The following is a 25,797-nucleotide window of genomic DNA, read 5'->3' on the forward strand; positions in this document are numbered from 1 at the left end:
TAGGAAATTTTCATGAATCACGGGTCTACGACTATAACACTGAGACAAAGCCACAGTCATTCTATCGGAAAACTATTCTCTGCGGCAAATGAAAGCTAGGCAATCACGGAGCGACGTGAAGGTTACGCTGGCAAATTTTTTTTATCAAGACACGAATACGTCCTTTGAGGATAAACTATCAATAAATACTACATATATACTACACTATTTTGATGGCTAAGAGATAACGTTCGACCCAAAAGACCTTTCTTTTTCTGTTCAGCCACTGGAACCAGCATAAGGTAATACTTCAGAGAATGGTATGTATGAGTATAAATGAAGTGTAGTCTTATAACATTCTCAGGTTGACCGTTAATTGAATCCCGACCACCAAAGAATACCGGTATCCACGATCTAGTATTCAAATCAGTACAAAAGTAACTGCCTTTACTAGGATTTGAACCTTAGAACTTTCGACTTCGATATCAGCTGATTTGTGATGACGAAAAATCAGCAAGATCGACCCACCAGACCGACCCGGTTGGTTTACGCAAGAGACCACAACTTTGAGAAAATGGCGATTGGAAAATTCATCAATACAACGCTCCAGTCCGTGCATCATAACTTAAAACAGAGATTCATGGCAAAACATGGGATCGAACGACTTCAGCAGGCTCCTTACTCACCAGATATGATTTCCTGCAATTTTTGTTCTTTCCTTAAAATTCTAATTAGCTTGAAAAAGATTTGAAGACAAAGAAAAGATCAAAAGAAATGCGAAAAAAGGACTTATGGTGCTCATTAAAATATTATTACAGAATTGTAAGAGTGCTTACAATTCTGGGATAAGTTGTTACATTAGAAAGGGGATCTACTTGGAAGAAAACAAGGCACTGAACTAAATAGCTTAAGTATTTTTGTTTTATAAGCAAAGATCGGATACTTTTTGATCGCACCTCGTGTATGTGTATGTAAATATATATATTTTTTTTTTTCAAATCTATTTTACTTTTTATTTCTCAACCAATAAGTTTTATTTTATTCAATATGCATCGTAAACTTAACTTAATTCATTATCTTTTGACAGGTCCAGAACATTGGGCAGAACATTATCAAGCCTGCGCGGGTAAATACCAGTCACCAATCGACATCGATGAGATGTGGGTAAAAAGAACATCACTTCCACCATTAGAATTTGAAGGATTCTACGATCTTCCCATGCAAACAAAAATCACAAATAATGGACATACCGGTAAGTCAGTATGTCAAAGTTAAATAGTTCGATTTAACTTGTAATATAAAAATTGTAATAAAAACATTTCATTAAATCCATAATTAAAAATAAAATCAAGGCAGTTAAGAACCATTCCTTTGAGGAAAAAATTCATAGTTATTTTGTTATTGAAATTAAGATTTACGAGTTTTCCATAGAATTATTTTTTTTCTGTTTTATAAGAGAACTGCCTGATAATGGTGGGATCAACAAAAATGTAACTTAAAATTAACAATAAAAGAGGATTTTTTTTTAGTGATCTTGAACATTTCTCGGGTCCTGTAAAGAAAGTATATTTATGTACGAAGGTGAATGTGTGTGTGTGTCCACTCATTCAGTAATACGTTTTGATCAGTGGCGGCTCGCGTATAGACTCTGTGGAATTGCAGCACCCGTATTTCCACGTGATATTATCGATAACATTAACAAGTCCTTTTTTCTTTAATTCTATCTTTATACTTATACAATATATAATCCTTAAGCTTAATGTCAATTGCCATTCCACGGTTTATGAGAAAGGTACAAAAGTCTTTGTATGGAACTGTGCGCTTCACAGATCCAGCAGCGTGGTGTTTAGCTGTTGTGCGCATACGCACATAGGAAGCTGCATGCGAGTCTGCGAGGGAGAGAGATCACTGTCGCTCCCGCAGTGCCGAACCTAGAGTGCTGGTGGAAGGTAGTTTTTCTTTTACTCCGCATGTATAGAACGTTCCTTTTCGTTCCCTTTACTAGTTTAGTCGGTGGAAGAAATATGAAAGTGGTTTAGTTGTTTTTTCAGCAGTGATCAGAAGATGACAAAAAGCAAGGGCTCTTTTATTGCCAATGACGGGCGAAAGAGAAGGTAATTAGTAAATTAATTATGTATTTGTTTCTGTATACGTAGAAATTTAAATTAAGCAACATTAGATTATAGTGTTTTTAAGCCCTCATTTTATTAAGTTATTATCTAATAATAATAAAAAATATTATCTGTTTTGAGATTTTATTATTCGGTTAAACCAAATACGGTTTTTAAGTACATTGTTTACCATATTCTTGAATGTGATAAAGTGTACAATTAGATTATTATCCTGCTTCCAGCTACTCTATTTCATACATTTTTTCGGTTCTTTTATTTACAGAAAATTTTAACCATGGCCTTGAAAAGTCCCAGAAAAAAGTTTTCTGGAGCCGCACCCCCACTAATTTTAGCTACGTGCCGCCACTGGTTTTGATCGTTTTTTTTTGCTACATGATTCGTGCCCGATACTCATAAAAAAATCACACAACTTTTATGATACATTTTTTTATGAAAACCATCACACATAAAAACAGTTTTATATAAATCCAATCTAAATAGATCTTTTTAATCCTTTTTAAATCTATTCTTTTCACATGTACGCTAGATGCGATAAAACTGTAACGGTTACGGCAGCCTGACACGACACCACAAGTCACTTTTAAAAATGACACTTAAAGAATAAGAAGAACCACGAGCTAGGTTTATTAAGGAGAGTGAATAATGAAGTCATTTACTGTAGTTTCTTTACCGTCCATATCAGTCCAACAAAATACAGGTGATGTTCAGCCCTACACATGATAACGTCGCTCTGTTCTCCGCAGCGGCCACTTTTTTTTTTACCCTCCGGGACCAACATTAGGTTTTGCTTCAGAGGATGAAATGGAAGGACAATTTTATAGCATGTGAAAAAGCCATGTCTGATCGGGATTCGAACCTGGGACCTTCGGATGAAAGGCCGAGACGCTACCACTCAGGAGGCCACGGAGGAGACGTCACGGAGGCCGGCAATATAAGAATATCTACAGAGACTAGTGCATATATGGCAATTTTTTGTTAAAATTTTGGGATCAATATTTGTAGGGGGTTAGGCAGGTAGTCAATATTCCAAAAATTACATATATAACCCCACTTTATATTAAAATTAGTACATGGGAGCAACTTATCTTACCATTTTTTAAAAATTCCTCTTCCCAAAAATCTGAAAAAGCTATTTTTTTTATTTATTGCATATTTTTTAACCGGATTTTTTATTCTTCCTAGGCATAATATAAGTGCAAATAACCCCTTAAAAATACTTTGGTAGCAATATTGGGTGTGAGGGAGCCAATCAAATTTAAAAATATCAATTTTTTAAAATTTTATTTGGCTTTTTTCATGTATTATTATTTTTACAGTTTATAAGAATAAATATCCAGTGCCAAAAAAGTATTACAACTTTGTTGTCAGCTTTTTTTTTTCTATTTAAATGGCGTTTGTAGTTTAATGACTGGCAATATTAATTTAACATCTGAACTTTTTTTACAGCCAGGTATCAGATTCCGAGGTAGTATCACTTATAAATTTACTTAAACAACCTAAATTTTATAATGATTTAAATCTTTAAAATTTTGTGTTTCCTTGAAAATTAAGAAATTAAAAAAAACAAAACATTTATACGAGATTTGATACCTTGATGTATATAGTTTCACATGTAATTATCTACAATCTCAATTACCACATCTTTGTTTTTATAAATTATATACACAGTGATATGAAGAAGTAAAATGGAATACCGCTTGTTAAATATAAAAAAAAAAAAAAACAATGTAAAAATTAATAATGAGAATGCCCTTCTAATGAATTCTTAATAAAATAAAACAGTTATTTTCTTATCTGTAAAACACATTCAAATATTTCATTAATAATTACTGAAAGAAATTAGTTGTTGACACCATTATTTACCTCCAATCATTATTGAAATTATTTACAAGTAAATAATTAACTGAAAGAGATCGGCTATTTATGTCTATTATCATTAATAAGGGATAAGGAGTCCGATAAATTAAATCTAAATTGCAAATGGCAAATAATAATTAAATATACTCTTGACAAATTAATTGACTTAAAATTATATAGTTCTTAACCAGGTCATAAGAATACGCTAATATTACTCAACAGAAATCACATATTAACCAAAGATTAGATTTATTTATTTTATTAAACATTTTATCTATGCTGAATTCATACATTGTCGGCTTCAGCAAAATCATTAACGCTGTAAATTATCTCTCGGTTCATAAATTTATATTTATTTTTATAATTATTAGATATAAATTTATTGACCACCAGTTAAATTAGAAAGAAGATGATTTTGTTAAGTCAGTAATACTAATAAAATGACTTAAATATTAAAAGTTCTTACCTCAGTACCCAGCTACATTAAAAAAAGAAGTGTTTTAACATTGATTATTAATTTTTTGTATAAGAAATAAAATTCTAAATGTGTTTTTAATATATTAAAAAAGCATTTATATATTAGACATCTTAGTATCTAATGTTAAAAAAAAATCTTAACATATTTTTTTAAAAGTAATCAATCAATTTATTGGTTTAATGTTATTCTCCATTCCTTTTGTTTTGTGATAATCTTTAAACCATCTTCTTTTACACTTTTTTACCTTCAACACAGTAACTGAACTGTCGTACTGATGTAAATCAAATAGTTGTAAACAAACATAATAAATTTTAGGTTAAATCACTTAAAAAAGAAACAAGATTAGATCAAGGACTTTGATGGTCCGATCTCAGCAAATAATGATATAAAAATATAAAGATTGTTAAAAGTAGGCTTTCATATAAAGCAGAAAAAAATTGAAGTCCTGATTACTTAAAAATGTATAACATTAATAAAGTAAAAAATTTCTAATGTAGAAGCAGAAAATGCTTTTACTCTTTTATTTTTAGAATTTTTACCTTAATAAACTGTAAATGCTTTTACAAATATTTAAAGAAAGAAAATTTATGTATCAACAGGAGATAATTCATTCTTAGTCTTCCTGACTGTTAAGTTTAAAAGTAATATTAGTGCAGAACAATGAATAATTTTCAATTAGAGCTAATTTTAAAATATCACTGCACACAATTACAAAAATGAATTGTAGTAAAAAAATTAAAGAAAAAAATGAGTGATTTCTGATGACAAAGTAAACTGTGTTGTTTGGGAATGGTTCATAAGAGCACGAGTAAAAAAGCCAGTTATACGCCAATCATGGCCTATTTCAGGATCAGTTATTACAGTTTAAATTTTGTAAGTAGTAATAAAAAAAAAGTTAGAAACAGAGGATTTAAAGCATTCAATGGGTGGTTTCAATTTATTATAAATGTGGCATGATGCATGAAATCCAGTTTATTACACATTAGTGATGCAAATGTGTTAACAAAATTTTGCTTACTTTTTCAAAATCTATGGCTTACAAAGATAAATATATTGTATAATTCAGGAGTCTATTTACTGTTTTTTTCTAAATTTTAATTAATCCTTTAAGTTCATTACAGCTTTTTAGAATACTATAATTTATCTTTAATAGGTGGTTTCCACTTAGAAACAGCTTAAATAGAAATTCTGTTGATATCCCATAGGTTCTTGGTTTAGAAAAGTTTTACTTCTACTGTAAATTTGTTGTATTTGTTTAAAAAATCATTGAACACATAAAATTCTATCAATATGCAATTAAAATAAAAACAATTAATATGAAATAATTTTATGGGATACTAAATTTTTAACATCCAACAAAGATGGATCTGAAATCTATTAATTTTTTGTGATTATTAGAAAATTAAAGAAACACTAAACAAGGAAATGAAAATCAAATACTAGCAAAATTATCTCAGATCCACAACCTTTAGCTCAACTTACTGAATTGCATTTTTGGTTTCACTTCAGTCATATCTAATTCTAATAAAATTAAAAACTGAATTTTTTTCAGTAAAATGCCGTTAAAAAATGAATAAAATTCATTCAACATAAAACTAATCAAAGCTTTAATGTAATAAAATACTGAGTTTCTCCATTAACAATTACAAGTAAAAATTAAGAAAAAATATGTAATAATACAAAAATTGTTGTTAGCAATATAATAAAATAAGGCTGAAAAAAGTTATACAAAAAAATATATATCAAGTAGTTTTGTTGAAAGACTATAATTATTTAATCGTTACGCAAGTACTCCAGTTCTTGTTATTTACATATCAAGGCTGACAACATGTAGCAGATATAAATAGTAAAGAAAATAACCCCCCCCCAAAAAAAAAATATGTAGAAAAAAATGAAAATTATTAGAATTATATGACAGGAAAAAAAATCTAATTTCTTTACGATAAAGATTTTACCATTTTACGAGAAAGCATCATATAAATGAAGTTTTACACCGCCTTCTTAAATTCAACTCATTTAATTAAGAAATGCTGTTTATTGCTTCTTACCTTTAAATTCAGAATGACAGCTTCCAACTCAGCTCCATTTTGGGAATAAAAATTAAAAAAAAGACATGGAAACTCAAACCCAAGATTATAAACTAGATTGCTTGCCACTTGGCTACTGCTGGTATTGTGAATGTAGATGTAATATAATTATAAGCTACTTGAACCGTTTGAAAATCTTTAAATGTAGTTTAATCCAAAATAGAGTAAAGTTGGAAGCTACCACTTGGATTTAAATTAAAGACCTCTTCTCCATACACCCTTAGAAAAAGGGATCAATACACTCTGTTGTAAGATAACTGCCTGCAATTGTGATTACCCATGATAATTGTTAAAAATGCAACATAAAACATTATTAGAGAGTGAATAATGCATAATCTGAAAACAATTATATCTGTACAACTGTTGGGTGCCATAAGCAAAAGGATACAGGTGACCTGATATAAGATATCAGTCATTCCCAAAAGTGAGGCCTAAAGCGGTGTCATGTTGCTTTCTTCATTAAGCTAAATAAGTTGTTGCATGTCAGCAAGCCAAGTCTATCGAGTTTCAATTGATATTCAGTTCTAAAAGTAACATCTTCACCACCAGAAAAACTGGGCATACAGTTAACAACATTATTATCAAAGAAAGTGACTTCGATAAGCATCAACTGAACCTAAGATGCTGTATGTACTTTACAGCTCTAAGAAAGTTGAAGTATATCAGATTAATGCATTCCTTTCTATGGATAATATATGTACTCCGTACATATACGAAGTATATATAATATATGTACTCCATACATATATTATCCTCATTTAATAAGGGAGGACTCTATAGCTATAGATTGGACAGCTACATAGTGCATCTAGCTTATTAATAAAGCAATGTCAATGTCACCTTTCAATTGTAATTTTTTTTTAAATGTTTAAACTTATTGAAATTTAACTGCAAAAACTACATGTAAAATATTATTATACAATTTTTACTATGCTAATCTTATGTTTGAATTTTCTACTTCATTTTGTTGGTCAGTTAGTTATTTCCCATTTTAAACCATAAATTACATAATTAGTTCAAAAAATTAACCTTACGATTAGTATTGAATAAAAAATATACAAAATTAATGATTAATGAAGACTGTCTTGTACGTAAACAATTTTTTGTATATTTGTTACAAAATAAAAATATACAGAATTATGTATAATGAAGTAAACAAAATTTACATTTTTGTTAAGTATACATGCATTATAAGTATACAAAATTATGCATGGATTACAGAAAAAATTAAAAATCAGCAGAAAATATTTATTGCTTAGCATTTATGGAATTAGATATCTCAAAGGAGAATATGAAAAAATTGTGGATATTGCTCCACTGCTTCGAAATATTGTGGATGTTTGCTTCTAATTACTAATCAAAAGGATGCATCTGGATTCACCTATTTATTTATTTTGAAAAAAAAAATGTAGTTACATTACTTAAAAGTTTATTCATATTTAATTTTGAAAAAAGATTTCACATCAACAAACTTAAGGAACCATCCTTTTGAATAATGCAGAAATTTACTTATCTTACTTCCTTAAAATTCTGGAATTTTTTAATGGATCTTACGAGCAAAGTAACAAAAATTATTTTTAAACATTTTACACTTTGGTTTTGGTTTTGGAAAAGAACAATTACTTGCCTACCTTTTTTGATGTTTATTTTTTGTAATTGTTTAGATAATTTTTCTTTCTTTATGTGTGCATTTGTACAAATGATGACTTCTGAAAGAAAAAGTGTTAAATACAGAACAGAAGTGCACTTTTTAGTTTTTATGAAGAGACAGGTTGTAAAAAATACCACATTCAAATTTAGATATATTAATTGTAAATTAATTAGAGATCATTAGTTCCTGAAGGACAATATTAAATGAGTAAAGAAGAAGCCTTTAAACTTTAAGAAAACTGAACAGACCTCTTTTTTACAAGAAACCTGTATTTTTGGCTCTAGATACTTATTTTTTGGAAAAAATCCCATCATGAATAATATAAAAAAGATCTAAGAATTTGTCTTAACTTAGGCAGGAATATTTTCAAGTACTGTTTGAAGAAATCTAGTGCTAATGAAATTGATATATCCTGTTTAGAAACATTGTTATATGTCTTATACCATATACATTTTTGGTAAGAAGTCACTTCAAGCGTCTGACTGTCATATGAAACAGAAAAAAAACTAACATGGCAGATGTTTGAAAAGTATTCAGAACATGTTATTTATAACCGTATGGAACCTACACTTAAGCAAAACATAGATTGACAACTATTGAGCATCCCTCTTATTTTCTGCAAAGGTTTTGTTTGCCAATGGTGTTCTTCAGGTAAGAGAGTACCTTGAATCATTCTAAGACTTCCGTGTTTTCATTAAGCCATCTGGTGAACCAAACGCTCCATCGAATAATTGTTCATACCTTAATTGTATAATATAAAACTGTTTCTGGAGGTTTAACGATACTGAACTCAAAGAAGATAGTAAAATGCATTAATCTATGTCAGCATAAGAACATGATATCTGCTGAACACAAATATTCATAAACCATTTGTGCACATGACATATGTTTTTCTTTTAAGGAAAATGTATCCTTTTAGTATGCAATGTAAAATGTATCTTAAGTTAGTTAAGATTGTGTACATTCATATAAAAGATGATGATCATCTGACTTTATCACCTGATATTTTTCCCTCTTTTTCTAAGATTTAAAAAAAAATGGCATATAACTGATTGAATTTAACAACAAGATTAAAACCTCAGAGTTTGGTGTTAGCTTCGATAAATCAAGTAAATTAGTGTTGGTCAAAATTTAAAAATTAATAATAAATAATTTTGAAAATAAAAAAGTAAAAGAAAAAAGAGTTTTTCTTTGAACTTAGCAAGGCTTATAAAACAAACGAAAACATCATTCTGAACAAATTCACAATACTTGTAATCTGTATAAATCACCTAATAATAATTTATTTGATAGGTTACAACATATGTCAATCTTTCTTATAACTAAGATACATAAATAGCATCTAAGGTGTAAGTGATACTAATCACAGCTGTTTTCTCTGAGACTGGGATGAATATATATGGTGTCACTTGATGGTCGATTGTGTCAGCTCAATATACCAACACATATCAGTGCATTGAGCTCATGGAATAAGTTAACAGAAAATCATCATCAGTCTTCTTTGTAAACCAGACATGAGATGTTTACTATTCTTATGAATGGTAATTTTGGCACCAAAATCAGAAGTTCATTTTGATAACTATGCTTCTAAATTACTTCTAAAATATTCCTAATAGTTTCACAGTTAAAATGTTCAAACGTAATATTTCTGTATTTTTACTGTATTATATATTTAAATATTATGTATTATTTATGGATTATTTTTTAATAATGATGTTAAATTTTCAAATTACAAAAGGAAATCATCAGGTTTATGCCCAGAATTTTGTATATGCTTTCGTTTCAAAAAAATTTAATTATCCCTTTAATTTATAACATAGAAGTTGCTTTTTTTATGTCAAAATGAACAATTAACGAAAAGAATCTCAGGCACAATCACAGATCTATCACATTTTCAAATATTGACTAAAATTATCAAGAAAAATTATAACAATGTTTTTTTTAAATTTCTTTGTCTTTTTTTATTTAATTTAAATATAACATTATCAGGGCTGATGAACGACTGTTTTATTATTACATTGTAATTCTTACTAATTTCTAATTATACCTGTTTTTATATGCATCTAGAACAGTAAGGTTGTCTTGAAGCATTGGTGGCTCGTAGCTAAAATTAGTGGGGGTGCTGCTCCAGAAAATTCTTTAATGGGTATTTTCAAGAACCTGGTTAAAGTTTTCTGTAAAATAAAAGAACCAAAAAAAAAAAAGAATCAAATAGAATAGCTGGAAGCAAGATAATAATCTAATTCTACACTTCAAGAATATCACATTCAAGAATATGATACACAGTTTTTAATAAGCACATTGTGTTTAAAAACCGTATTCAGTTTAACCGAAAAAATAAAATGTCAATACAGATAATATTTTTTAGTATTATTAGATAATAACTTAATAAAATGTCTGCTTAAAAACACTATAGTCCAACAGTACTTCTATACACAACAAATTTCTATATACACAGAAACAAATACATAATTAGTTTTTACTAATTACTTTCTCTTACACCCTTCCAGCGTGTTTTTGGGCAGATTTGGCAATAAAAGAGCCTTTGCTTTCTGTCATCTTCTGATCACTACTGAAAAAACAACTAAAACATTTTCATATTCCTTCCACTTACTAAACCAGAAAAGGGAACAAACAACGAACGCGTTCCATACACGTGAAATAAAAACTAACTTTCCACCAGCACGCCAGGTTTGGCACTGTGGGAGCAACAGTGCTCTTTCCTCACAGACTCACATACAGCTTCCTATATGCACATGTGCACAGCAGCTAAACACCATGCTGCTAGAACTGTGAAACACACAGTTCTATACAAAGATTTTTGTGTGTTTTTCATAAACTGGGGGATGGGTACTGACATTAGCTTAAGGATTATATATTGTACAAATATAAAGAAAAAATTAATATGAAGTCATAAAATGGGTTCTTTTTTTTTGTCTTCAGTCATTTGACTGGTTTGATGCAGCTCTCCAAGATTCCCTATCTGGTGCTAGTCGTTTCATTTCAGTATACCCTCTATATCCTACATCCCCAACAATTTGTTTTACATACTCCAAACGTGGCCTGCCTACACAATTTTTCCCTTCTACCTGTCCTTCCAATATTAAAGCGACTATTCCAGGATGCCTTAGTATGTGGCCTATAAGTCTGTCTCTTCTTTTAACTATATTTTTCCAAATGCTTCTTTCTTCATCTATTTGCCGCAATACCTCTTCATTATCATGTCACTTTATCCACAGATGGGTGGATAAAGTGACAAATTTTTGTCACTTTACACTGTTGTATCCACTTTGTATCCATTGTCTGTGGATAAAGTGACAAGTTTTTTTAAAAAAAAAAAAAAAAAAAAAAAAATTCTTTGGATCATTTAATTTATAATGAAATGTTAATAAAATGGATAATAACAGTTTAGAAATAATTTATGATTACACAAACCTATTATAATTCCTTATGATGTATGATAGAACAAAATGAGTATCAAACATTTTGTCTGTATTAAATATGTTGTCAACTTAGTAATTTCAGAGTTTCTGTTATAAAGAGTAAATAAATGAGATTTAGAAAGAAATATACAGGGCATTTAATCCTAAGTAGAAGGTATTAGAGTGAATATTTCATTTTAGTTATTTACAATGTAATGTAAGCTTCAGTTTTTATAATGGTGTAAAAGATACAAAATAAATTTCATGAAATATATGAAAATATACATGACTTTTGGATAAAACCAGAACAGTAATCGAAAATAGTATTTTAAATGATGTTGGTAACTAGTTATTTTCTAAAGAAATGAATCACACGTTATAATGAAAAACCAGAAAAGTAGAATCACAGTCTAAACTATAAAATATATAACTATATATTTTGGGACAAAATATTTTTTTCTTTGACAGGGATTTCAACAAAGAAAAAAGAATCCCTTTCAGCACGCCGGAAGGCGGAGGTGGATTTCACCAGTGCTAAGTAGGGGATAAAAACGATTTCCACCTTAAAGTTAAGAAAAACTTCAAATTTACTTAATATGAAAATAGTTGCATAAAAAAGTTTCACATGTTTAGCAAACGACAAGCCCCATCTCCTTACAATTCCAGCAACATTTTGGTCATCCCTTGCCATAAGGGTTGGTCATATCAAAAATTGTTTCAGACAAAAGTTTTAGGTTTGTTTAGAGGACTAACGACTACTTTAAACCGATTCAATGCTATGCCTATTAAGGGAGGTATGATGTTTTTGAAGACAAAAACATCATTTAACAATTTAACAGTAATTCAATACTTTACTTAATAAGAAAGTTATAGTGATATTTTGTTTTTTCAAAAAAGTTCCCCCCATTTCCACTCCCACGGTCTGATTTTGGCTGTTAATGAACTCGACCGAGATCTTAGGACGAGTTATTTTTAAGAAACAATTTGAAAGTGATTGGCGCAAAATTACAGCAGTTATCATGTCCACAAGAAAGTGAAATATATATATATATATATATATATATATATGTATATATAAACTTTTGGGCTGATGGTGGTTTTGGGGTCTGGGGGAAGTGAAATGCGAAGATATGTCAACATTTTCCAGAAGTCAAATCATGGTACGATTACGAATAAGTAGCTTTCTTATGAAAGCTACCAAATAGCAGAAATGGGATATTATTATTTATTAAATAAATAAATTTTATTGATTTAATAAATAATTTTTTAATTATAAATATAATAATATATTATAATATAAAATAAATAAATATAAATATATTATAAATTATAATTATAATTTTAATAAATAATTTTGATTAATAAATAAATTTTATTTATTTATTTAAAAAAGATAAAAAATTCATTTATTATTTCTTTTTAATTAAAATAACTGCAAAATAAATGATTCCCTGATACATTTAAAAGTCTACACTAGCAACACTATAGTTTTGTTGGGAAATTGAAATTTATTTTCTCTTGTACGTGACCCCACATAAACTTAATATTATTAAGCATAATAACGTTAAACATCAGAATATAAAATATGAATTTTATAGCATATGAAAAATGCCTAGCCGACTAGGATTCTAACTCGTTCAACAACAGACTTAGCAACTCTTTATAATAACAGACTCATCATATGCTACATCAATTTTCAGTTAATTATATATTACAACCAAGTAAAATACTTCTGTTAGTATTGTAGGAAACTTTGCATTCATTTCACTTTAACATTCTATCCACTTTGGGTTAGAACAAAAGTTACAAATGGCAGTCCCTCAACAGATAACTACCAGCGTTTCATTAATCAGACTGTACTGTTTTGCTCATAAATATGAATCATGTCAAATGATATTTAGAAAGTTAAAAATGTTAATTTATTTTTGTGCTTATTTTATGAATATATAATCTTTAAGAGTTGTCACTTATTCTTAGAAAAATAACAATATCCATCCAGTTTCATGAAATCAGACAACAGAACTGTTTTTGTGTAACTCAATATAATACTTGAAGTTATAAGAAAGGACCTTATTATGCTTCCACTGTCATTTTTAATAAATTACCAAACTATTTAAAAGATCTTTCCATTAATTTATTTAAAATTTAATTAAAGAATTTGATTGTAAAGAAACAATATTAGAGGATGAGGTTTTAATCAATATTAAAATAAAAAACTTTTAAAAACCCTGAACATTCTCCATCCTGTTCAATGTGTACATAAATATGTGCTCAACTAATTTTAATGAATGCCTTCTGGATTATGAATTACTTTTATAATAATTTTTTTTTGCCATTTATTTCATTTTCATTTAATTCTTCATGTATTTATCTTAATATTATTTCATGTATTTATATTTTAAATAATTAATAAAGACTTTAATCAGAGTTATGTTTTTTGTTTTATTAATAATTGTGTATATTTTATGCTGCTTAGATCAAAGATTTATCATAGTTTCCCTTGATCTAATCAGACAAATGCTGGGATGGATCTGTTTCTTATAAATGTAGGTATACCTACAAATGTAGGTATAAAGGTAGGTATACCTACCTGTTCCTAACATGATCTGTACAATGATAGTTGTATATATTGATTGATACACATATATACATATATCAGAATAAAATATTTATTTATTAAAAATCTTACTGATTGCACATTTTTTACAAATGCAAAAAATGTTGATTTTATTCATCAGAAAATATTTAAAAAGATGTTTTACTGTGCAAAAAAGTAAAATATATATATATTATTTATATTAAAATGAGTTATAAAATGATATGCAACCCACATCTAATAACAATGTATTACCAACTACAGAAAAATGCTATAAATTTCTGATAATATATTACCATCAGCTAGGTTAATAATTAAATTTTTTAACAATTAAATTATGATTTGCATGCAGCAGAATTAACTGAACTGAATTTTTTCAATTCTACCCCAGCCATATTGTTTTCCATATCGATATGCTAATGGTCTCTGATGATACAAAAAGGAATTAGACTGGTTCTGTCTCAGAGATTGCATCTTGCACCTTACATCATGGCTAACTTCTATTGTGCTATTGTTTTATTCAAATCAAATTTAATGATGCCTTATAAAACTAACTGAACCTTTTCGGAATGTATTGAATTGTTAAAATAAATACAAAATGAAACATTTGTTAAGGTTTATAAAGAAATGGTAAAGTAGAGAATAAAAACAAATAGTATTTTTGGGATATATAAAGCTATATTACTACCACACAGTGAAATAAGTAGATTTCATTGTTTCAAAGTTTTACCAGCATATAATTTTTGTTTTCTGGAGAAAAATGTTAATAGTATTAAATAAATATTTAATTTTGAATATATATATATATATATATACATAATTTTTGAACTTTAAAAAATTAATAAATACATTAAAAAATAAGCACCCTAATGAAAAGGAATGGGGTAAGCTAGATATGATACCAGAAAGAATTCACAGGATAAAAATTGTGAAAAACAAAAGTAAAATGTATTTAAAACATTTTAAATCACACATTCATTTCAGGAAATCATAAGTTAAATATCAATAATTATAGTGTAATTAATTGAAAATAAAAATTATTTAATTAATAAAATATTAATCAAAAAATTATGTCAATCATCCATCAATCAAAAAGTGAAATTAGGAAGAGATAGCAGAATTAAGTTCATTAATCAAATGAAATGTAAAATCATGCTGCATTAATAACAAAATTAATTACAACAATGATAATATGTATTATAATAAACAGATACAAAAAAATGTTATTAAATATTTTAATTATAATTCAATAGTTAAAAGAATGTGCCAAAGTTTAATTTACGGTTTTATAATAAAAAAATGAACTATTTATAAAAAATACAATCCATATCCATCCTATGAAAATTAAATCATATTTTAACCAGTTTGTTAATGTGTCCCTAACTCAACAATAACATAACCTACAACAGAACTGTTTAAATTTATCTCAATATTTTCCCACAACCATTAGCTATGGCAAAGAGGAATTCTTTGAATTGGATCACTAAAGGTGGAAGTTTCTTGAAAATTGTCTACTTACAAAAAATCAGTTTAAATTGAATCAGTTTCCTCCTCAGATACTGTATGTAGAATCTGCACGCATGATTTTTTTGTAAGTTTTGGTAACCATCCATATAACAATATTTTTTTAACCAATTCTAATGATAATTTAAACGAACTGTCATTGTAAAAACATATTACTGCACATTGTTTTTGAGTCCCTCAAATGAGTATTTTTAAAGTGGTTTCCAATGTGATGGCATTTAAAACTGAAAACTAATTTTTTTTTTCTAATTTATCTAAAAATTACTTCAACAAGTAGTAAAATTGTATGCAAAATTGATTATTCTCTAGATGAAAACTTAGTCGTGGATACCTGTATTCTTTGGTGGTTGGGTTTCAATTAACCAGACATCTCAGAAATGGCTGACATGAGATTATACAAGACTACACTTCATTTACATCCATACATATCATCCTCTAAAGTAATACCTTAAGGTGTTTCTGGAGATTAAAGAGAAAAAGATAGAAATATCATACATATTATAATTTTATTAAAATAATGTATACTGTTTTTGATCAATTTTAATTCTAAATTTAGAAATATAAAATGTAACTTCATGAATAAATCTTGCACATGCTAAACTTAATATATGCAGGCCGAAAACAGCCATTTTGGCAGAAGCGTTTTTGTAGTTTTTCTTTGATTGCAGTGACATTTTTTTTCGTTTAATAACAGCATTAAATAAGTAATTAATAACTTGAGTTACAATGCCGACTTGATTATGGAAATTAGGAGGTTTGTTGAAATTCAGGGAAAAATATAAAAATAAGCAACAATACACGAACAAAAATACATGTAATATAATTATTGCATTATCTTTAGGAAAAAACAAAACAATAACAAATGTGGGTATTCCCAATTGTGGTGATAAGATCAGAAAAAGGTTACTTTTTAAATTTACTGTCTGTAATAAAGTAAGATATGGAATTTTATAAATTTACTCAGATACCAGCAACTCTTTTTCATGAATTATTCAAGATCCTAAACACAGTAGGATGCTTTTCAACTTCACTTATTAATTAATTATTCTACTGCAATTTTTTACATTCTTCCAATGATTTTAATTATTGTAATTTAAATAAATTAACAAAAAAATATGCTAAAAATGGGTTTAAAAAATATAAACAAAAGAAATAATAAAACATATAACATAAAGGAATAATAAAAACAATCCAAAAAAAATCACTGTACTTGTTGGGAAAACTTATACCATTGCAACCACAAATCACTTGAAACTATTGGTTATTGACTCTTTAGTCATCTTCTCCAACCACCAACTCAGTTGGAAAACAGTTTGCTGTCAGTCTTAACAACTATATATACACATTAATTTAAATATGTTCAAGTAAATACTTCACTCAAAAAATTAAAAGAAACTGCTGTAACACAAAGAGTTACTTCCTTTATTAATGCCATTACTTTAGTTCATTTACATTAAAAAAAAAACTTAATGATAAATGTATAAAACTTATTAAATTAAACTTATTAAGTGGTTAGAAATGAAAGAAATCTAGCCCTACAATTTTTTCTGACTTTTTTATCAGAAGTTGATTTTTCTAAATTAAATTTTTAAATTATGCAATTTGGAAACAAAATTTACAAATATCCATAATTAGGATTTTATTATAAATCTATTACTTCAGTTGGCTATTTTATATAAAATAATAATCAATATATTTAGAGTGTACTATTTATCATCTGATTAATCGTTACTTTTATTCATTAATGGTAGGGTCTACAAGAGTGTTTGTCCTTAAGAGGGTTTTATTTATTTATTTTATTTAAGAACCTATTTCAATGACCTGCGGATTAAAACTGTGTTCGTTTGATAGAAAGTATATATCCACAGAGTTTTAATAAATATTTAATTGCAAACATTTCTGAATGTATGTGGTATACTTAGAAGAATGTTTGTAATAATAATCATAAAATTTAATTATTCTAATACTAAAATACCAGCTAATAGTGTATTAAATATCTTATAATAGTAGCAATGAAATATAGTGAATATTAATGTCAGCGTGATGAAATTTTTCATAAAAATAATATCTTTAACGAGCAATCGGTCGTACTTTATGAATCGGTGGCAACATTAAATTATTATTGTACAAATATTAATAAAACAGAGCATAATTAACGGTATACCTTAATTAACACATTGTAAGAGAAATAACGTAAATTTATAATTAATAACAGTGTAAATGAACAAATTGTCGTTTTTGCATAAGTAAATCAAAACCGAGCCGTACGTAAACAAGAAAGTCACTGCCGTCATAATATCGTTTGAGTAGTTTAATTTTTAAAGTTACGTCAATCTAACTTCTGACCATTACTGGTTTACGAACTGCTTTCCGTATTAAAAATTATTGAATCATAAATAAGTATATAACAATAATAGAAACAAAAGATAGTCTCATTTAAACACGTGTAATTATTTATTAATACTAATTACCAATCAACAAAAAAAATAATAATAATTTCTTCTTTCAACATATCACTTTGTGATGAATCAGTCAAATTGATTAAAAATGTTTTTAATATATTTAAGCACAAAAGAGATCAGTAGTTGTAATAAACAGAAATAACATAATGAACAACACGTATCGTATGCAATCTTGAAACGTTTTATTTTGAAATTATTGCATTGTTTTTGTGCCTGTATTTTTTGGCTGCTTGATGAACTAACAGATCTACTAAAGAACAAATTGGCACTAACACAGTACACAGTTTATACGGTACAGTACGAATGCAATACGTAGACTTTTAAGTTGGAAAAATAGTAAAATAGTTTTTAAAATTAAATTTCCATAGTCACATAGACTATTAATATTTACTAAGATTTTATTAATTCTCCCTACACTCTGTGAAACTAAATAACTCATTTTTAAGTTACTATTATTTTATGTTTAATTTAAATTCCTGACAATAGTGTTATGGTACAATTTAAATAAAAATATATATTGCAATGTGATTCTGCATTATTGAAAAATTGAAATTAATTTTTCATTTTGATAATTAGTCTTTGATTTTCAAAACATTGATATTTATAAAAAAATTATATAATCGTTTTTAATAAGTTAAATTTCTGCATATCGTCTGCTACAGGGTATCAAAAACAAAAGTGGTTGTAAGCAGTCTGACATGATGTAAGTGGAATAGGATCCCTTAAGAGTAGATAGCAAACCATACTGATAGCAACTTGGTACAATGAGGAATGAAATTGTATCTATTACATTTATTTTGGTGAATATACATTTTCTTATCAAAACCATATTACATTTAAAAAATCACTTAATGGCACAGTCTAACACCAACCCCTAGTAAGATTCCAGAATTTTTTACCTACTTCACTTCTTTATTAAAATACATTTCCAGTACAGTTTCAAAATTAAAAGTAATAGAAATAAGATAAATTGTGGCAATAGAGTACATTTAAAAAATACATATATTGGATATGTAACAAATAAATTTATTCAAGCTCTAGTTAACTGATTTTGTTTTAAGTAATTATGATAATTAATAATACTTAAATAATAATGATAATCAATTTGAGTAGTTGTAGAAATATTTGTAAACTGCTTTTGAAAAAAGTTTATTAAACAATTTTATTCATTGTTTTGTCTTATTTCAAAAACTAACTAAAAATTACCTAGCCAATATTATTTTCTCCTGATTTTTTTAAATTTGCCACCATAAAGAAACCAATTTGATTCAAGACAATCATTACATTAAACAGAGAACTGAATCCTTACAAATGTTTTTTTTTTCAAATTGTACAAACACTGTTCGTAACTATCACGCAAGCACAGTTAAGGTTACTAAACTTAAAAATAACTAATTAATTTGAGCATCTGAGCTGGAGCTACATTTTGCTGTTAAATGGCAGTTAATTCCATACCAATTGATCGAAGCCGAGAATCAATCAGTATGAAATGCTGTTAAAACTTCCTTCAAAGAAGTGTGGTCCTATCAAATGCATTTCAGATATTGCTGCCCACTTTATTATTTTGGTGGATGGTTTGTGATTTCTTCATAAAAGGGCAGATTTTACACCAAAAATACATGTTTTTGAGATTAGTTACTAAAGTAAATGGTACACTTGAGAGAAGAAAACTGGTTTCCATGATTGGAGAAGAGCTTTGAAACAAGTCTCTGTTAAAGTCCTGTCCCAGTCAGAAAGTTCATTAACACAAGCACAATTAAAGAATTTAAACTCAAAGATTTTTTCATTATTTCTGAATTGTTGAATGGGGAACATTTAGCTCTGAAAACCTTTTCCCAGTCGACTGAGGTCATAAACAGGAATACCTGTTAACTGGGAATAAATGCATATAATAAACAGGAATATTTGGAAGGATGTGTAGATCGTTTCAAATCAAGGACTGACCTGGTAGAAAAAGCTTTTTTCCCACTTTTGGAGTATTACTTCTGATGGAGCTTGTTTACCAAAATACTGAATGAATATGTCACGTGTTTTTGAAAATGTTCATTTATATTTGCATGTTCATGCACCCAAATACTAGCAATAAGTCTTTCTTCAGTTGAATACTTGCTTATTTTTGTCATTTTAACTTAGCATGGGACGAATAAAAATTCTCACTGAATATGCAAAAATACCATCAACTTCTAAGAAATCTGACATGTTGTCAAGTAAATAAAACAGCCGATTAATTTTTATAATTACCTGATGACATAATGTTATCAGGTTATCCTATATTATATCATGGAAAGGGACTTTGTGGCTACTTTGTAAAAAAAAAACAAACGGGTAATTGCTGATAACTTTCTGCTTTAACTGCAAATCTATTTATACAAAGGTGATACTATTCACCTGGTCACTTACTCAAGTTTTATTCTAGAACTCGGTCTGAGAAGTTATAAACTGTTACAGATGTATTCACTCAGTTTTACCTACTATATATTATTGTAAATAACTAGTAAAATATAGTTTGATCAACTAATAAACTATTATTAAATAGCCACAACAAAGAAATGAAGCAAATTCAAATTTTTTAATTTATTATTTGGCTAGTAGAATTTTTAGTAATGAAGTATGTAAAGCTAAAACATTGTCAAACTCGTAAAATAAAACCTTTAAATTTATTGTGTATTTTTATTTTTAACCATTTTGGGTCAGCAAAAGCTAAAATTCTGTATATTAAAAATCCAGAATTTTTATAATGACTCCTAGTTTAAAAAAGTTTAAAAATGGATGGATTCAGTAATAAATTAATATGTATTTATATTTAAGAACAAAATACTCCAATCACTCATTACAATATCTCCTTTACCCCACAGTGCCAAGAAATTTAAATCTTACGGCAGTTACATCAGAGGTATGGGTGGTTAAAAAAGAAAATTTAACTTGCTGGTAAAACAGGGACTGTTATGACTAAATATCTTATGCTAATTTTTCATTTCATAAATACCTAAGGGGGAGAAATAATAGAATATTTTCTTGAGCATTTATCTTTACTATTTTATACAAATTTATATTAAATAAAATATATTAGTATTTAATACTGTGACTTCCTCATTTGTGATTAAAGTAAAGGTTTTCATGTAGATAAAATACCAGTAGTTAAAAATAATAAAACTTTATGTTTGCAAGGTATATCAATTATATATTAACTATGTTCTCATTTTATAAAATAGGTTTTTTTTTATCTGTTAGCTTAAGACAAACAGGAAGAATTCTTGCCACAGAATGATATTTTTCTTAGAAATAAACAAAACCTTTAAACAAATTACTTTATTTAATTGTGGCATTAATCCAAAATGTTTTTATTCTCAGAAAATTTAATGTGTTATGCATTTTATTCAAAGTAATGTCAATGATATGAAACTTGTTTATAAATTTTTTAAACATTTACATTTGTACTGCTAATTTAAGAAAAAATTCTGATTATATTTAACTTCTTTTTATATATTTTATAAAAACAACAGGTGAGGCATGTTATTTTTAAATGTATGGCTTGTTAATAATTAAATCATCCAAAACATGTGTAAATCAATTCAAATATGATCTCTTTTTAACATGAAATAGTAAACACCACTGAGGGATTGAACATGTAGAAAATATACATAATGAGATTATTTTTTTATAATCTGCAAAACTAATTTGATTATTGTAATTAAAAAAAAAAAATTAAACGATCAACAATTCATAAATGGTTCATAATGGTTAAAGGTAGTTAAAGTTTTATTAGGTATAATTATTCAAGCTTATCGTAGGTGTTTGTAATAATTTAGCTGATAAATAAATTGGATTATAGATTACAATACTAAACAAAAGTCTTCCACTTAGTTAATTGAAATAATTTCTTGAATATGTATTTATTCTTATTGATTTTTTTTTTAATTTTACTTTTTAATGGATCTCTATTTAGATCCCCTAATAAGGTGATATTTAAAAAAATATGCACATTTTTTATAATCTAATAAAGCAAGTTTTGTGGAAATTGCCTGCTTTTTATGTTATTATTAAGCTTTATGTAAATTAATGATATAGATTCAAATTCAAGGATTTCTTTAAATGAATATTAATGGTTTATCGAATAGTATAATGAAACACGATATCATTGAAAAGTTATTAAATATTAAGTGATTCATTCTTAAATAGATGAAATATTTTTTCTTTTAAAAATCTTTCGAAGTTAATTATCAGCTCTTTTTCAATGAAGTATCGAGTAGCATGTTGTCAATTTAAAATGTTAATGTTTATTACTTTACTAGGAAATACATAACAAAATTCAGAATTGAAAAAAAAAAAATTCAAATATAATTTTTACACGATTATCCTTTGCTTAAATTGTAGAAATATGTACTGCTATATGGCGGAGTGACAGTCAGAACTTGGCGTGCACCACAAAAACATTAATAACAAAAAAATAAAGGATTTGTACAAAAAATAAAAACTTTCAATATATCAATAACCTCTCCCTCCATCTTTCTTTGCTGCTCTATTTTGTGAGGGAGGCAGTTGTCAATTGTGTATTAATTTTTTTGAGAATATCCTTCAGTAGTTTGGATCTTATTCAGTCATTAGTAAGAAATGAGTTAAAAGATTTTCAGGTTTGTTGACGTCATGGTCAACATTTAGAAAAGGGGGTACCCCAAAGATATAGTTTCTCTCCATTAATTATTTTCAACATTCTTTAATTCAATTTGACAGTAAAAGCAGGAAAATACATGCTGTATGCCGATAATATATAAATATATTTGAGTCTACTATTGAAATGCTGAATGAGAATTTATCATTACTAATAAAGAAACATTTTATTAATCTCAGCGAGTGGTCTAATGAGCTTGTAAACTATTTTTAATTATATATATATATACAAGATGATCGTAAAGTCACACAATCCTGATTTTTCTGCCTTATAGGAATGACAGTTAAATTTTTAAAGATATTTGAATTAGGATAATTTTTTGTGTGACAGATTAGTGAATGGTAGCACTGCTAGATGACGCCTCCGGGCAACAGTGGGCGTGGCAGCAAGCAATTTGTTTAGACCGAGTAGCAATGACTTTTACGCAAGAACAACGAACGCGTCTTTATTGTTGTGAGTTGCTGCGAATCGAAATCGTGCGCGAAGTGTCAAGAAGATTTTTTAAATGCTTTTCAAGATGCTAATGTGCCAAACAAATCCACTTGTCGTTTACGTAATCGTTATCGGGATACAGTAATGTGCATGACTGTAAGCGAACCGGCCGTCCAAGTGTTTTAACTGACGACAGTCTGCAGACGATAAATGAAACACATCTTCGTTCTACAAAAACGTCTTTTCGCAAACTTCCTAACCAGATTGGGCTACCTTACGGAAGTATTCATAAGGCTACCAAAGTTATAATATTACATCCGTACCGGATTAAAGTAATTCATTAGCTCCAAGAACCAGATAAGGAAAAACGAATGCAGTATTGTCGGTAGTTTAGAAGTTTCATTCGAAATGACATATCTATTTTAGACGAGGTTTTTTTCAGCGATGAAGCTCAGTTTCATCTTAGCAGATATGTTAACAGTAAAAATGAAAGAAAATGGTCTTCAGAGATATGAGAGACATGTGTTCTATGAACAGCCATTACATTCGAAAAAAATTGGGTTGGGGTGTGATATTGTCGGGCCTATCTTTTTTCAGAGACCGTCACAGCTGAACGGTATCAAGAAATAATCATGCAGTTTTTAGCTTTGCTACATGCTGATGAACGTGATTGCTGGTTACAAGACGGAGCAACTGCACACACGGCGAATTTCTTCGATGACCGGATAATTTCTCGTGGTCTACAGCCTCCTCGTTCACCAGACCTGAGTACTCCCAGTTTTTATTTGTGGGGCTTTTTGAAAAATAATGTATACTCAAACAACCCGCATACACTTTATTAACTTAAAGAAAATATTGAGGACTGAATGTCAAATACCACTACTGCTACACTGAAAAAGTTCGCATACAATGTAAGAAAACGCATTGATACATGAATTGAAAATCATGATGGACATTTCCAGCCCTTATTATAAACTTTTAAGTAATACTTTTGTAAATGTTAATATTGTTTTGTAAATTAACAAAAGGCTTTCTAAAAAACAATTTGTTATCATTTGGGTTGCGCGATTTTACGATCACCCGTTGTTTATATATATATATATATAGATATATAAATGTTAAGTTCGTTTGTGTATGCTTCAAAAACTCAAAATGTTCTGCACCGATTGAGCTCAAATTTTAGCACAATATACAACCCGCATCAAAGATTATTTTCATCTATTTTTAATAAATCTATCTATCTATTTTTAATTTGTACATTTTTAATTTGGAAATGTAAACAAAGGAAAACCAATCAGATCAATGCAAGATGGCCGCTGTCAAACACAACGACCAAATTTCTTTGAATTATATTTAACAGCTAAAACATCTGTATTTTTTTTTTTTTAAACACGATAAAAAAAATTTTAGCTCGTTATATAACCCGCATCAAAGATTGTTTTCATCTATTTTTAATAAATCTATCTATCTATTTTTAATTTGTACAGTTTTCCAATCAGATCAATGCAAGATGGCCGCTGTCAAACACAACGACCAATCACAAAGAGCCCGTATAGCCGTTGCCAATGTAAACAAAATCACAACTGATGAAGTAACAAATTTCTTTAAATTATATTTAACAGCTAAAACATCTGTATTTTATTAAAAAAAAAAACACCAAAACAAAAAGAAAAGCCACCAAGAAGGATGACTTACAGTAAATAAATTAAAACACCCAACTTTCTTATAGCCCAGATAGACTTAAGACTATGCAAACAAAAAAAGTCGAAATAACCAAATACACAGAAAATATTATCCCTACATAATAACAAAAAATTCTTTGTTAGGTTATTTTTTTACATATATATGACCAAACAATCGTTTTTTGGTCATTTAGCGTTCTTTGCTATGTAAAAGCAAAGAACAAAATTCACAAATAGTAACACTGAAACCACACAACTAAGTATTCGTTTTTTTTTTTCTAACCTCCGAAACCACCGTTATGCATTGCTTCAGATGATGATATGAATGATTTATAGCGTATGAAAATGCCATGCCTGACCGGGATTCAAACTCGGAATCACCGGATTAAAGTCCGAGACGTTACCACTCGCGCCACGGAGGCCGGCAAACATATTCGTTAGGAGCCGAATAAAAACACGACTTACCAATATGGCGTTGTGTGTCAAACCAATTTTATACGGACTATAATTACTTTTAATACGCGAAACCCTTTGCAATGATTGAAAATTAACTTAAACCTCTTCAAAAATTTTTCCTTTTGAACTATGCCACATTTTGATATTGTTTTTCTATAACACGGCTGGAATTCTTTTCGTTTAATGATAAGAAGCGTTGTCGAAGACAATAACCGAATTCTCTTACAAAGGACATAATACACCGCTAAACTATTTCTAAATAATTCAAATTCGTGTAATTTTTTTACGAATCGCGTTTTTATCAAAATCTCACCTTTTTCTCAATTGACCTGCGGGGTTTTGTTTTCTTTGGAGACCGTAATTCATTAGT

At 28.2% G+C, this 25,797-nt stretch overlaps 1 protein-coding gene and 1 long non-coding RNA gene across 2 annotated transcripts in view; one reads left to right on the forward strand and one right to left on the reverse strand.

The window, feature by feature from the left end:
- LOC142329848 (uncharacterized) overlaps positions 1-17,961 on the reverse strand; it is a 61,584-nt gene extending 43,623 nt beyond the window's left edge. The window contains exons 1-3 of the long non-coding RNA XR_012757600.1: positions 17,891-17,961; positions 16,058-16,185; positions 10,232-10,358 (exon numbers count right to left, since the gene is read on the reverse strand). This is a non-coding gene — a long non-coding RNA (uncharacterized LOC142329848). The remainder of the gene's footprint in view (positions 1-10,231; positions 10,359-16,057; positions 16,186-17,890) is intronic.
- LOC142329847 (carbonic anhydrase 2-like) overlaps positions 1-25,797 on the forward strand; it is a 296,099-nt gene that overhangs the window by 248,531 nt on the left and 21,771 nt on the right. Inside the window, exon 3 of the mRNA XM_075374712.1 lies at positions 1,067-1,231. Within this exon, the coding sequence (XP_075230827.1) occupies positions 1,067-1,231 (165 nt within the window). The remainder of the gene's footprint in view (positions 1-1,066; positions 1,232-25,797) is intronic.

The sequence above is a fragment of the Lycorma delicatula genome, chromosome 9 (genome assembly GCF_047948215.1).
Source record: "Lycorma delicatula isolate Av1 chromosome 9, ASM4794821v1, whole genome shotgun sequence".
Lineage (NCBI taxonomy): Eukaryota > Metazoa > Arthropoda > Insecta > Hemiptera > Fulgoridae > Lycorma > Lycorma delicatula.